Source organism: Panthera onca, chromosome B1 (genome assembly GCF_046562875.1).
Source record: "Panthera onca isolate mPanOnc1 chromosome B1, mPanOnc1 haplotype 2, whole genome shotgun sequence".
Lineage (NCBI taxonomy): Eukaryota > Metazoa > Chordata > Mammalia > Carnivora > Felidae > Panthera > Panthera onca.
In genome coordinates this window covers 189189518-189202303 of record NC_138342.1, presented here as the reverse complement: position 1 = coordinate 189202303, position 12786 = coordinate 189189518, and the positions used below count along the sequence as shown (strand labels likewise).

Genomic DNA, 12786 nt, shown 5'->3' with positions numbered 1-12786 from the left:
GACACAGAATCTGAAACAGGCCAGGCTCTGAGCTGTCAGCACAGAGCCCGACGCGGGGCTCGAACTCACAGACCGCGAGATCATGACCTGAGCCGAAGTCGGCCACCCAGGCGCCCCTAAAATTGTTTCTCTCCAAAGGATTAAATGAAAATCAACACTTTAATTATACAGTTAGAGTAGAGCTCACTCCTGATGAAGTAAACCCACTCCTGACGACGTTAATCAAAATAAGGCAGATTTTGTCCAGATTGGGATATTAAGGAATCATGTGCTTGAGTTATTCAGTGTTTCCAAGATACAGTACCCCAAAGCCCAGTAAGCTCCATGTCACCTTAAGAAGTAAAAGGTCCGTTCCAACACAAGGTAACATATTATGTTGTGGAAACAGAAGATCTATTACAACATAAGATAGTGTATTGTATTGAAAAGGGAAAGGACGAGAGAAGAGAAATTGAATTTCCAAGCTCTTTTATAGTATAAACGCCTGTTGAGTATTTTAGTTTGATCAACGTCTTCACCTGAATGGCCTACTTCACCCCATGAAAAATAATCTTGATTTGTTTGGTGCAAGCTCTGATCTGGCACCATCTGCAATAAAATGCTGATTGTGATACAGGTTGCAGCTGGATTGAGCAAGGCATCTGGTTTCCGTTTCAAGGCTAAGAATGTTCATGTTATTTACGTACAAAATTCTGGCCAAAGCAGGGGCTGCCTTACAGCAGCTGTTGCCACACCAGCTAAGAAACGGAGGCCTCGTCGGGTGTCTACGCAACCATTTCTGGGCTGTGCCCGTCCCCTCCTTGAAGCTGGCCTGTCCCTCACGATAATGTGGTGACAGATGGAAGCACCAGCAAACTCAGCAGCTCCAGAAGCAGGTGATGGAGGCTGCACACGCCATAATCTTAGCTTAATTTTATTCAAGCGTGATCTGCGTCCCAAATAGTACATCTTCGTAGGAAACTGCTACATAATGAGGAGTCAGACTCGGTAATTTCTATACTTTTCAATTTTCTGATTTGGTACCCGCCCAGCCCCCCCCCCCCCCCAAATGTATGTTACTAAGATTAGAAGTTTTACAAAGTTGTGAGTGCCCCCGATAGTATAATTAATGTTAAACAAAGTTTGTAGCCATTCGCCTCCATGAGCCACTAACCTTATTTTAAGTTTTCTTTGAAGGCTAATTAGGAAATTAAAATTCCAGGTGGATGAGGCACTAAATGTTGAATTCTGTTTATAAAGTTGTATGTCGAAAAAGGAACTGGGGACTAAGAAAGTGTGAGTGTAGGTAAGAGACAGACCTTCTCCAGCCACCAAAGATGCACATTCCCCAAAACCATTTGGCACAGGCTCCCAGCACAAAAATTAGGACCTACACAACCCTCCCAGAGACCGCAAAAGCAAATTATGTAAAATGTGCCAAGGGCAGGAGGGAAAGGCATGATATTGCTTGATAAGTACTTTTTTTTAAAAGGCAAGTTTGAAATATACCCTTGGTGCTACAGACTGAATTGTGTCCCCCTCCCCAAATTTATGTTAAAGCCCTAACACCCAGTGTGACCGTATTTGGAGATAGAGCCCCTGGGGAGGTAATTCAGGTTAAATGAGACCATAAACTGGGGGGCTGACCTAATAGGGCTGGTGCCCTTGGAAGCAGAGGAAGAACCACCAGAAACCTCTCTCTCATTCTCTGTGTGCACAAAGAGGAAAGGCCATGTGAGGACACATCGAGGAGGCCAGAAGAGAGCCCTCACCAGAAACCAAATTTACTGACACCTTGATCATGGATTTCCAGCCTCTAGAACTGTGAGAAAATAAATGTCTGTCATTTAAGTCACTCGGCCTGTGCTATTTTGTTATGGCGGCCCCGCAGACTAGGACACTTGGAGGGCAAACTTTAATAGGAAACCAACTGAAGGTCAAGGTTTTAATCTTCTCATAAAATAGAAGTCAGATCAACTGTAATAAATAACAGTAATTCAAAAACCTTCCGCAGCATTTAACGTTTCATTGTCCGCTTAAAGAAATTATTTTCCCCACCCCAGGATGGGAGCACTAGAGAGTCATTTCTTCTTGGTCCTCTCCTGGAAACATTTATATAGGGCAGTACCCACATGAAGTGTTACTACATAAAAGTTATAATAACTTGTCCGTCAATTCAGCTTAACGGTCACAAGCAGGAGTTGGAGATTAGGTCCACAATGAAAACTATCTGAGAGAAGGTGATCTTAGACCATATTAGAGCTCAGACCTCATCCCCACGTCAAACAGTGCTCCAAACACAGCAGGGACCAAACATGGCGGTTCTGCCATAAAACACTTTCATTCTTGAGGCCTAGTGCCAACCACTGAGCGTGAAGAAAGATGGCAATATCCCAAACACTTACCTCTGTGATTTTCACAAAAGCTGAACAATCACTCACTATATTTCGATGAGTGATCAGGGCTCCTTTGGGGTAGCCTGAGGAACACACATGAGCAGAAACCAAGTTAAAGAAACACCATCCCCAAATGACAGGAATTAAGGAAGCCCAGAACCCTGTATAATTGGGGCCTCAAATGCCTCTAGTGTTCGGTGCAACTGTGAAAGCCAGATGCTGAATGACACTAAATCCCTAAACAATCTGCAATCCTTTACCTGAAAAGATTGTCTGAAACAACCTTTATTAACATGGGTGAGTTTTAGAGGGCGTGTGTAGTGGGAAGAGGAGAAAACACAGGAATTTTATTTCTGGAAATAAAATGTTGGTTTATCCCAAGAAACGGGCGGATCCACTGTCGCCTTCAATAAATGTCTGAGGAAATACACGGCACACTCAGATCCTGGGAATGTCTGACAGGGCCACAAGGACACTGTGCTCGCAACACTTCGGTCTCTTCTGCTTTTAGTCCATCTGTAGTTCGACTATGTCACCTGTCGGTCACCCAAGAAAGGGGGCAGGGAATACACACCTCCGGATACCACTTAGAAGCAACCGCATTTCATTGGGTAAATTCCTAGCAGTGCTACTGCTGGGTCCTAGGGTAGGTCTATTTTTAATTTTTTGAAGAACCTCCACACTGTTTTCCAGAGCGGCCGCACCAGTTCGCATTCCCACCAACAGTGCAAGAGGGTTCCCGTTTCTCCACATCCTCACCAGCATCTACAGTCTCCTGATTTGTTCATTTTAGCCACTCAGGAGTGCTGATGCATAGGGGCACTTGTACCCCAATGTTTATAGCAGCACTTTCAACAATAGCCAAATTATGGAGAGAGCCTAAATGTCCATCAACTGATGAACTGATAAAAACATTGTGGTTTATTTACACAATAGAATACTACTTGGCAATGAGAAAGAATGAAATATGGCCTTTTGTAGCAACATGGATGGAACTGGAGGGTATTATGCTAAGTGAAATAAGTCATACAGAGAAAGATACCATATGTTTTCACTCTTATGTGGATCCTGAGAAACTTAACAGAAGACCATGGGGGCTGGAAAGACCATGGGGGAAGGAAAAAAAAAAAAAAGGTTAGAGAGGGAGGGAGCCAAAACATAAGAGACTCCTAAAAACTGAGAACTGAGGGTTGATGGGGGGTGGGAGGGAGGCGAGGGTGGGTGATGGGCATTGAGGAGGGCACTTTTGGGATGAGCACTGGGTGTTGTATGGAAACCAATTTGACAATAAATTTCATATTAAAAAAAAAAAAGAAGCAACTGCATTTCAAACCTTACCTGTAGTTCCACTGGTGAAGCAAATCACTGCAAGATCTTCAGGTGCTGGCGGCTAGAGCACATTAAAAACAAACACACAAACAAACAAACAAACTCAAAGGTGTGTAAGTCAGAACAGAAAGAAAACTGTAAGCCATACATTGATCCCCAAGGTTTCTACTAGTCTTGGAGACTAGTTATCAGCAGGGCTTAGCAGGGCTGACATCGTGTACTCACCTTAGGTCTCTGTCTGTTGGCTCTTCCCAGGTCCTTAAGGAGAAGAGAAAAAAAAAAACTTAAATGGAAACATTTTCAAAATGTAAAGAATAAGGCGACATCGATAAAGTCACTTCAACTTGACTCTACTGCGGGATTCACTCAGAGCTGGCTCAAAGACAGTGTCCGTTTCAAATGAAAGAAACTGACCACTTTAATTAACCTGAAGTGACATATTTATGCATTGCTCTAACAAGCCATTTTCCAGGGGCATCTTAGTGGCTCAGTTGCTCAAGCATCTGACTTCCACTCAGGTCATGATCTCACGTTTCTTGAGTTCGAGCCCTGCGTCAGGCTCTGTGCTGACAGTTCAGAGCCTGAAGCCTGCTTCGGATTCTGTGTCTCCCTCTCTCTCTGCACCCCCCCCCCCACACATGTTCTCTCTCTCGCTCTCTCAAAAATAAATAAACATTAATAATTTTTTTTAAAAAGGAGCCACTTTCCAGTTGTCTTCTCTCATATAAAACCAAATAAATGGTGTCAGGACTAGCCCTTGAAACAGGATTTATCCAAAAGACAGGAATCAGAGATTTTTTATGATGGATTTCTTGTCCGCACTCCCACACCCTTTTATGGCTGGCTCTTGACCAAAAGCAAACCATAGTCATAACCAAAGAACTGCAGATGCTCTGCGCCCTCCTGAGACCAGAGCACAGCACCGACGTGTGGTCACCCAGCTCTGGATGACTGGATCACCGGCAGTCCCTGCAGGATGAAACGCTACAGGCTCAAATATCTATACTCCCCACATGGAGTGGATAAAAGATTTGGGAACCTCAGATTATAAAACAGTCCTTGACATGGGGCACCTGGGTGGCTCAGCTGGTTGAGCCTCTGACTCTTGGTTTTGGCTCAGGTCACGATCTCACGGTTCGCGGGTTCAAGCCCTGTGTTGGGCTCTGCCCTGTTAGTGCAGAGCCTGCTTGGGATTCTCTCTCCCTCTCTCTCTGCCCCTCTCCCATTCATTCTCTCTCTCTCTCTCTCTCTCTCAAAATAAATAAACTTAAAAAAAAATAAAAGTGTCCAAGACAGAAGACAGAAGAGCACTGCTGGATGGACACAAAGAGCTGCAGGTTCATTTCCAAGGATGCATCTCCCAGCAGCTGGTTCCCAGTCACTACCTGGGGTCCACTGTGATGTTGTTCAGTTCACTGCATGGAGGTATCTTGGTGGCCACTTCAATTAGCTATTAATTTCTTTAATGAACTATTTATATTCCTTTCCTATTAAAACAGAATAGCTTGAATGAGCATATGGAGTGAGCATGCTAGAATTACATGGAAATTCGATCAGTGTGCTCAGGGCTCAGTGAGTTTCTGCCCAGCATACACTTTTAAACCATTTTTTTAAAAAAGTTTATTTATTTCAGACTTTGAGCTGTACTACAAAGCTGTAATCATCCAGACAGTATGGTTCTGGCACAAGAACAGACACTCAGATCAATGGGACAGAATAGAGAACCCAGAAATGGGCCCACAAACATATGGCCAACTAATGTTTGATGAAGCAGGAAAGAATGTCCAATGGAATAAAGACAGTCTCTTCAGCAAGTGGTGCTGGGAAAACTGGACAGTAACATGCAGAAAAATGAACCTGGACCACTTTCTTACTCCATATACGAAAATAAAGTCAAAATGGATGAAAGACCTAAATGTAAGACAGGAAGTCATCAAAATACTAGAGGAGAAAGCAGGCAAAAACCTCTTTGACCCTGGCCACAGCAGCTTCTTATTCAACATGTCTCCGGACAAGGGAAGGGAAACAAAAGCAAAAATGAACTATTGGGACCTTGTTAAAATAAAAAGCTTCTGCATAGCGCAGGAAACAATCAGCAAAACTAAAAGGTAATGGTCAGAATGGGAGAAGGTATTTGCAAACGACATATCCGATAAAGGGTTAGTATCCAAAATCTATAGAGAACTTATCAAACTCACCATCCAAAAAACAAATAATCCAGTGAAGAAATGGGCAAAAAACATGAATAGACACTTCTCCAAAGAAGACATCCACATGGCCAACCAGCCCATGAAAAAATGCTTAACATCACTCATCATCAGGAAAATACAAATCAAGACCACAATGAGATACCCCCTCACACCTGTCAGAAGGGCTAACATTAACAATTCAGGCAACAAGAGATGTTGGTGAGGATGCGGACAAAGAGGACCTCTTTTGCACTGCTGGTGGGAATGCAAATTGGTGCAGCCACTCTGGAAAACAGTATGGAGGTTCCTCAAAAAATTAAAAATAGAACTACCCTACGACCCAGCAATTGCACTACCAGGTATTTATCCAAGGGATACGGGTATGCTGTTTTGAAGGGGCACATGCACCCCAATGTTTATAGCAGTACTATCAATAATAGGTAAAGTTATGGAAAGAGCCCAAATGTCCATCAAAGGATGAATGGATAAAGAAGATGCGGCGTGTGTGTGTGTGTGTGTGTATATGTATATATATATACATACACATATACACACACACACACGCGCGCGCGCGCATGCACACACACACAATGGAGTATTACTCAGCAATAAAAAAGAATGAAATCTTGCCCTTTGCAACTACATGGATGGAACTAGAGGGTATTATGCTAAGTGAAATTAGTTAAGTCAGAGAAAGACAAATATCTTATGACTTCACTCATATGAGGACTTTAAGACACAAAACAGATGAACATAAGGGAAGGGAAGCAAAAATAATATAAAAACAGGGAGGGGGACACAAACATAAGGAGACTTAAATAGCTGAGTAATAAGGAGAGGGTTACTAGAGGGGTTGTGGGAGGAGGTATGGGCTAAATGGGTAACGGGCATTAAGGAATCTCCTGAAATAATGGTTGTACTATATACTAACTTGGATGTAAATTAAAAAAATAAATAAAAATTAAAAAACAGTAAAACAATAAAAATATTAAAAAAAAGTTTACTTATTTTGAGAGAGAGAAAGAGAGATAGCACACAAGCAGGGGAGGGGCAGAGAGGGAGGGAAAGAGAGTGAGAATCCCAAACAGGTTCTACACTGTCAGTGCAGAGCCCAATGCAGGGCTTGATCCAATTAACAGTGAGATCATGACCTGAGCTGAAATCAAGAGCCAGATGCCTAACTGACTGAGCCACCCAGGCACCCCCAAACCATTTTTAATCTTAATTACATTTTAAATTATGTATATAATAGACTGCTGATTAAAAACAGGAACAGTGAAGTCCAAATAGAAGTCAACTAAGAGCTAAAGCAATAATAATTCCTTTTTTTTTAAAAGTAATCTTTATTAGACCCAAATCTCCACTCATCTGTTCAAAATTCTTACATAACTTCTTGAGATCTCTAATTCTTCAAAAATTGATATTAAGTAAAATACAGCCACAGCTACATGCAGTTTGGCTTTTATTTTATTGGGAACACACATGATCAAAATTAGTGCCCTATATGCCAAGAAGGTTCATAGCCTCAAACCTGTATAATGACATCATGTAGAAAAGAGTACGGCAACCATAAAAATAAATGAGTTGCCATCTTCAGGCTCCAAATGCCCAAACAAAACAAAACAAAAACCTCGCCCAGAAGGAAAACTGAATTCTAGTTAATGAATAACATGCTGAAGTATTTGGGGGTAATAAAATCTGCAACTTAATGCAAATGCATTAAAAAAAGGTAATGAATGAATAGAGGGACAGAGTAATGCACGAATATGTGATAAAGCAAATATATTAAAACATTAGCTGCAGATGTTTGGTGGGCATATGGCAGTCTACTGTACAATTCTTGGTACTTTGTACCTGTTCTTGTTCGCATGTCTGAAAATATTCATAATAAAATATCCCCAAAAGCAAAAACTCCAAATACCAATATTTCTCTTTTTGATCCTATAAAAACATATATCAACATAAACTTGATCATATGATCAACCGGAAGGCCAATGTTAAATTCCCTTCTTAAAAATTACTTAATCTTTTGCTTACAAATTTTTAAAACCCAAGTATGAATCATATGACACAGGTAAGTGGAAAACAATGTCTTTTATAAATAAAATCTTTAATGTTAACTTTACATTACAATCTTCATTTACCTAAATGTTTTCATCTTAAAATTATGTCATCATAGAAAAATCAAAAAATACCAAAAAATTCCTGTGGGTGTGTGCATGTGTGTGCACGTTTGTGTGGTGGGGTTAGGGAAAAGATGGAGGAAAAAGATTACATTGTAAATGGCATTATTGCGATCACAAGTGAAATCAACAAATGTGCAGAAATGCTAGGTAAAAAGCTAGCTAAAAACCCAACTGAACAGTACAGCACACCCATTCTTATGGACTAAGCATCTATTCTACTGTGTGCGTCTCTGTATAAATGTGAGGCAGAAGGCTCTGTTAGAACAAATTAGTTTCTCTATGACCGCTAAGTTCCTCCGGGAAGGTATTATATAGATCCTTGTTCATAGCCTCCAATTCCTTGTAGAAGGAGAACTATAAGTAAAATTTCAAACCCTATTTATAACAGTTCCAGGAAAATATTTATAACATTTTCAGAAGGAGAACAGCCAATTCCTGTGATATGTACCTGACAAGATCCTCCTCTTACTAGCTTCTCTGGATTAAACTCTAATCCAAATCCAACTGGGAGAATCAGCTTTTTACATGTGATGTCAAACAACCAATTTAAATATACGCCACATTCGTTTTCCTAGAATGGTTACCCTTAAAGTTCTGATTAAGGTGAATCTCAAGAAATTTAACATAAAAATAAACCAAATCAAACATCTATGCTGGAAATCCACCAGGACGCTACAAAAGCAACTTGGGAAAAAGAATAATGAGGCAGATTTCTATAGCTGGCTCCATTTTAGAAACAAATCAGTAAGTAAATGGCATTAAAGGCTAAAAAGAACATACAAACTTAAATCTCCACCTGAATCAGAAATTCACATTTCTGGAGCACTTGGGTGGCTCAGCTGGTTGAGCATCCAACTTCGGCTCAGGTCAGGATCTCGCGGTTCACGAGTTTGAGCCCCACATCGGGCTCACTGCTGTCAGCACAGAGCCTGCTTTGAATCCTCTGTCCCCTCTACTGCCCCTCCTCTGCTTGTACTCTCTCTCTCTCTCTCAAAAATAAATAAACATTAAGAAGAAAAAAAAATTCACATTTCTACCATTTATTGGCATGGCTGGTCAGTGCTCTAGAATAAATGTGTGAGCACCTGCAACTTGTTTTACGAGAGTACTTTTTATCAGATGGGATGGATTCACACTGAGACATGCACGTAGAACCCTTCCTTCCAGTAATGAGGCAGCAATTTCCACCCTATGTCTTTTATGGGTTGCTGCGATGCCCAACCAGAGCTAGGATTGCATGATTGCACTGGATACCACATGTGAGCCGAAATGGCCTCAGGGGCGCCCACCAGGGAAGTGGGAAGGATGACTCACCTCCATTGCCTTCAGACTGATGATTTCTACGCCACACCTTTTGCCTCGTTCTAACAGATCGATGCCATAGGAGTCCATGATGACTATGGTTTTAAGGCCTGGCGTTAACTTATTTTCTACACCTTCTAATAGCGTGTTGGCCTTCTCTGGCTTGTCAACAAAAACCAGAGAGAGTTCGGCTGGGAATGAAGAGATACAATGAAGAATGAGCTCCGAGATATTAAAAGCCTGACTGTACGGTATCTGACACCAGGCTATTTTCAGGACTTACAGTCTTTGAATAGAAAGACAGATGTGTATTTAAACATAAAATCCCTATCAAATCAAATATAACCAAATGTAAAGTCATCAAATCTAACTGATAACTAGGCCAGTGCCCACCTGGAGACCCCAGACATACCTTTGTTGACTATGTAGGTGATGGCTTCAGCTCCAAGCGTATCATAGAGGGGAACGGACACCATGGAGTAAGCAAAGCATCCCTGTTCAATGATCACCCACTAAATGAACAGTAAAGGTCAGGGAAAGAAAACGAGATGTCATCACGGAACCACTCCAAGGAGAACAACACTCTAGAGAGATTCAAAGTGGAAACACTGGATGGGGCAAAATCAACATTTGTGTGTCTACTCCTATGTGCCAGGCACCACGGAGGATTCACGATGCAAACAAAACACTTGCCCCCTTCTTAGAAGGACAGTGCAATTGGCCGGAAGAATCGAGGCAAATATGTGACAAGATAATTAACCGTACGAGATAGTGACCGGCTCAGACACGAAGGAGCCGGAAGTGACCCACCTCCACGGGGCACGTGACTGAGCTCGCCCTCTGCAAGGGCAGCACGGTTTGGACAGATGGAGAGAAAGGCAAGGAGACTCCAGGAGCGGGGACTGCGTGAACAAAAGCAGGGGGGAGGGCAGTGAGCACTCAAGGGTGCCCCGGCAGGCAGGGTCGCAGGTGGTCTGTGGAGGGGCCTGGCCCCATCCCCAGGTAATGCGCGGCCACTGAGGGCTTCTCGGTGAAATGGAGGCCCTGGGGTGTGAGAAGATCAGCTGTGCAGCCGTGTGCGGTGAGACCTGGGAACTGGGGAAGGAGGGACACCCCTGTCTAACAGGAAAAATGTTCTGGGCAAAATCTCCCCAGAAAAGTGATGAAGAAGTGGTACCGGGACCGGTCTCCTTGCCTCTAACTCAGCAGCCATGTGGCAACTGATCTGCCTACAAGGCATACATGGCAAGATGAGCCTTTCGCTAAAAATCCTTGCTGGTGCCCCTCATCTCCAGCTGCAGGTCTCGAATCTGCAGAATCCGACACGCGGCCACGGCACAGATAAAGGCACAGCTGCTGTGGAAAGGCAGCACACCCACTTACATTCACTCGGTCTGGGGCAGTTTTGCTCCTTTTTCTTTCCTAGCATCAGTTTCAAGTTACCAACATGGAGGGCAGGTCCAAGCTCCTCAGCAGGGTCCATGATGTGGTACATGTAGTCCTGTCTTCCCTGCCCCTCCAAGCTCTACCAGATTGAAATCCCTCAACCCCCAGCACAGATATGCTGCTTGATGCAAACATGTCGTTGTTCCCGACACTCCCTTAGCTTCCCTGCTCTCATATCCTTCAAGACTCCACTAGGAGGCCACCTCCAGGAAGTCCTCCTTGACTGAGCTCCCCATAACCCTTTTCCCTGTGTCCACGCTTGCCACGCTACAAAGCAACACCCTACGGGCCGGTCTTCCCTCACACGGTACCTTAAGAGAAGGATCCAAATCACTGTTGTGCTTTGGTGCCTCGCGATGCCTGGCACATAGTAGGTGCTCCATACACATTTATTAAACTAGTTCATAAATGTAGGAAGGAGCTTATCCTATGAAGTAAGGTCCTAGTGATAGATTCAGCATAAAATGCCACTAATGCAAACATCTGGGATGTGTTCACTTGAATGGGTTTCACTTACAATGAAAGAAACAAAATTCCATAAGCCTAGTCGTAGTCCAACTGTGGAAAATGCTGTGTATCCCTTACCAGTACATAAAACTCTAGGAAACCAGCCTAATTTATCCAATAGTCGATAGCACAGCGATTGAGCCAACATGTCTTTTAGACACAAGAACCAACTCAATTCCTTCGAGCCTAGTGCTTGAATTTTTCCAAGCCAAGTTATGCCATTTGTTCACCAACGCTATAATACGTGTATTATATATATTTGGAACAACAGCTCCAGAAGAGCTTCTCATTTAAATTGACCTTAATGCAAGGGTTTACAGAAGCACCACGCAGGGGCCTTGGCAGCCAGACAGACCGTGTGTCTATACCGAGGCTGACTCGCGGTGAGGTACTTTTCCCGCTGCCCCCGGTATTTTAAATTTTGTAACCTGATCACAGGGAAAGCTCCCACCTTTCAGAAAGCAAAGAGGGGAGTCCGCTACTGCCAAAAACGTATCCAAGTTTCTCTATAATTTATTGATGCTATTTTTCTAATTACAGAGGTAGGCCTAGAGGCTAGGAGGATTCTTTGTTAGTTATCTGTTCTAGTAACTTCTTTGTTAGTTTTTGTTTGGGACCTGGTTTTTGAAAAAACAAAAACCAATAATCAAAAAGTGATATATAGATTTTTTCCACCTAAAGGCCAAGGAGGACCGAGCCTGGGTTTTCATATGTGTAACTTTCTAATGAATAACATAGAGACATATGCTCAGTAGAGATCAGAGCACAAAATCGGGTCCCAAGCAAAGGTCTGTATGAACTCCAGTTGGCTCTTACATGTGAGAACTCTCAAAACCGCACACAATTGGCGTCTAACGGTCAATACCTCAGGTCTGTTCTGAGAAAAGATGCCAATGTACTGATCCGGGGAAGTCTTGAAGCCCTTCTGGATGAGCGCTGAGCCCACACACTCTGACATGTCCGCAACCTGAAACGGGGAGGAAAAAAAATCAGGAACCACGTCAGGCCCAACTCAGGGAACAAAGCTCACTGGAGCGACAGCCGACCGAGTCTGCTATCTTGGCCAGCAAGTGGCGCCGCACGGCGAAGGGCAGCAGGAGCGAACGGGGTTCCGTCAGCCCTACAGTTTTGTAAAACACAAGGCTGGCTTCACCGGAACTCACTATTAGGAGAACTGGTCATAGGGTTCCTTCTGCAAAGCAGAGGAATCGGATTCTGACAGCTGCAGGTCAGAGGTCACTGGATGCCCGGGCTTCTCATGCACATTTCCATTTTACACTTCAGTTTTATAAAATTATAAAAGTAATACGAGGACGTAGAATAATAGAAATTACTTGCATTTATAAAGAGCAGCAAAGCGACCCAAACTTGTCATTTGCTATAAATACAGAAATAGCAAGTTTGGGGGACACCTTCAAAAAACTTGTAACAATTTTAAGTAAAATGAATAAG

At 42.9% G+C, this 12786-nt stretch overlaps 1 protein-coding gene across 8 annotated transcripts in view; it reads right to left on the bottom strand.

The window, feature by feature from the left end:
- Positions 1–12786, bottom strand: part of ACSL1 (acyl-CoA synthetase long chain family member 1) — a 71942-nt gene that overhangs the window by 16854 nt on the left and 42302 nt on the right. For all 8 annotated transcript variants that reach the window (XR_013554992.2, XM_060652898.3, XM_060652904.3 and 5 more), the window contains exons 5-10: positions 12200–12301; positions 9794–9893; positions 9394–9572; positions 3930–3962; positions 3714–3765; positions 2385–2458 (exon numbers count right to left, since the gene is read on the bottom strand). Coding sequence is in view for 7 of the 8 variants with exons in the window: in XM_060652898.3 (XP_060508881.1) it covers positions 2385–2458; positions 3714–3765; positions 3930–3962; positions 9394–9572; positions 9794–9893; positions 12200–12301 (540 nt within the window). In the remaining variant the exon portion in view is untranslated. The remainder of the gene's footprint in view (positions 1–2384; positions 2459–3713; positions 3766–3929; positions 3963–9393; positions 9573–9793; positions 9894–12199; positions 12302–12786) is intronic.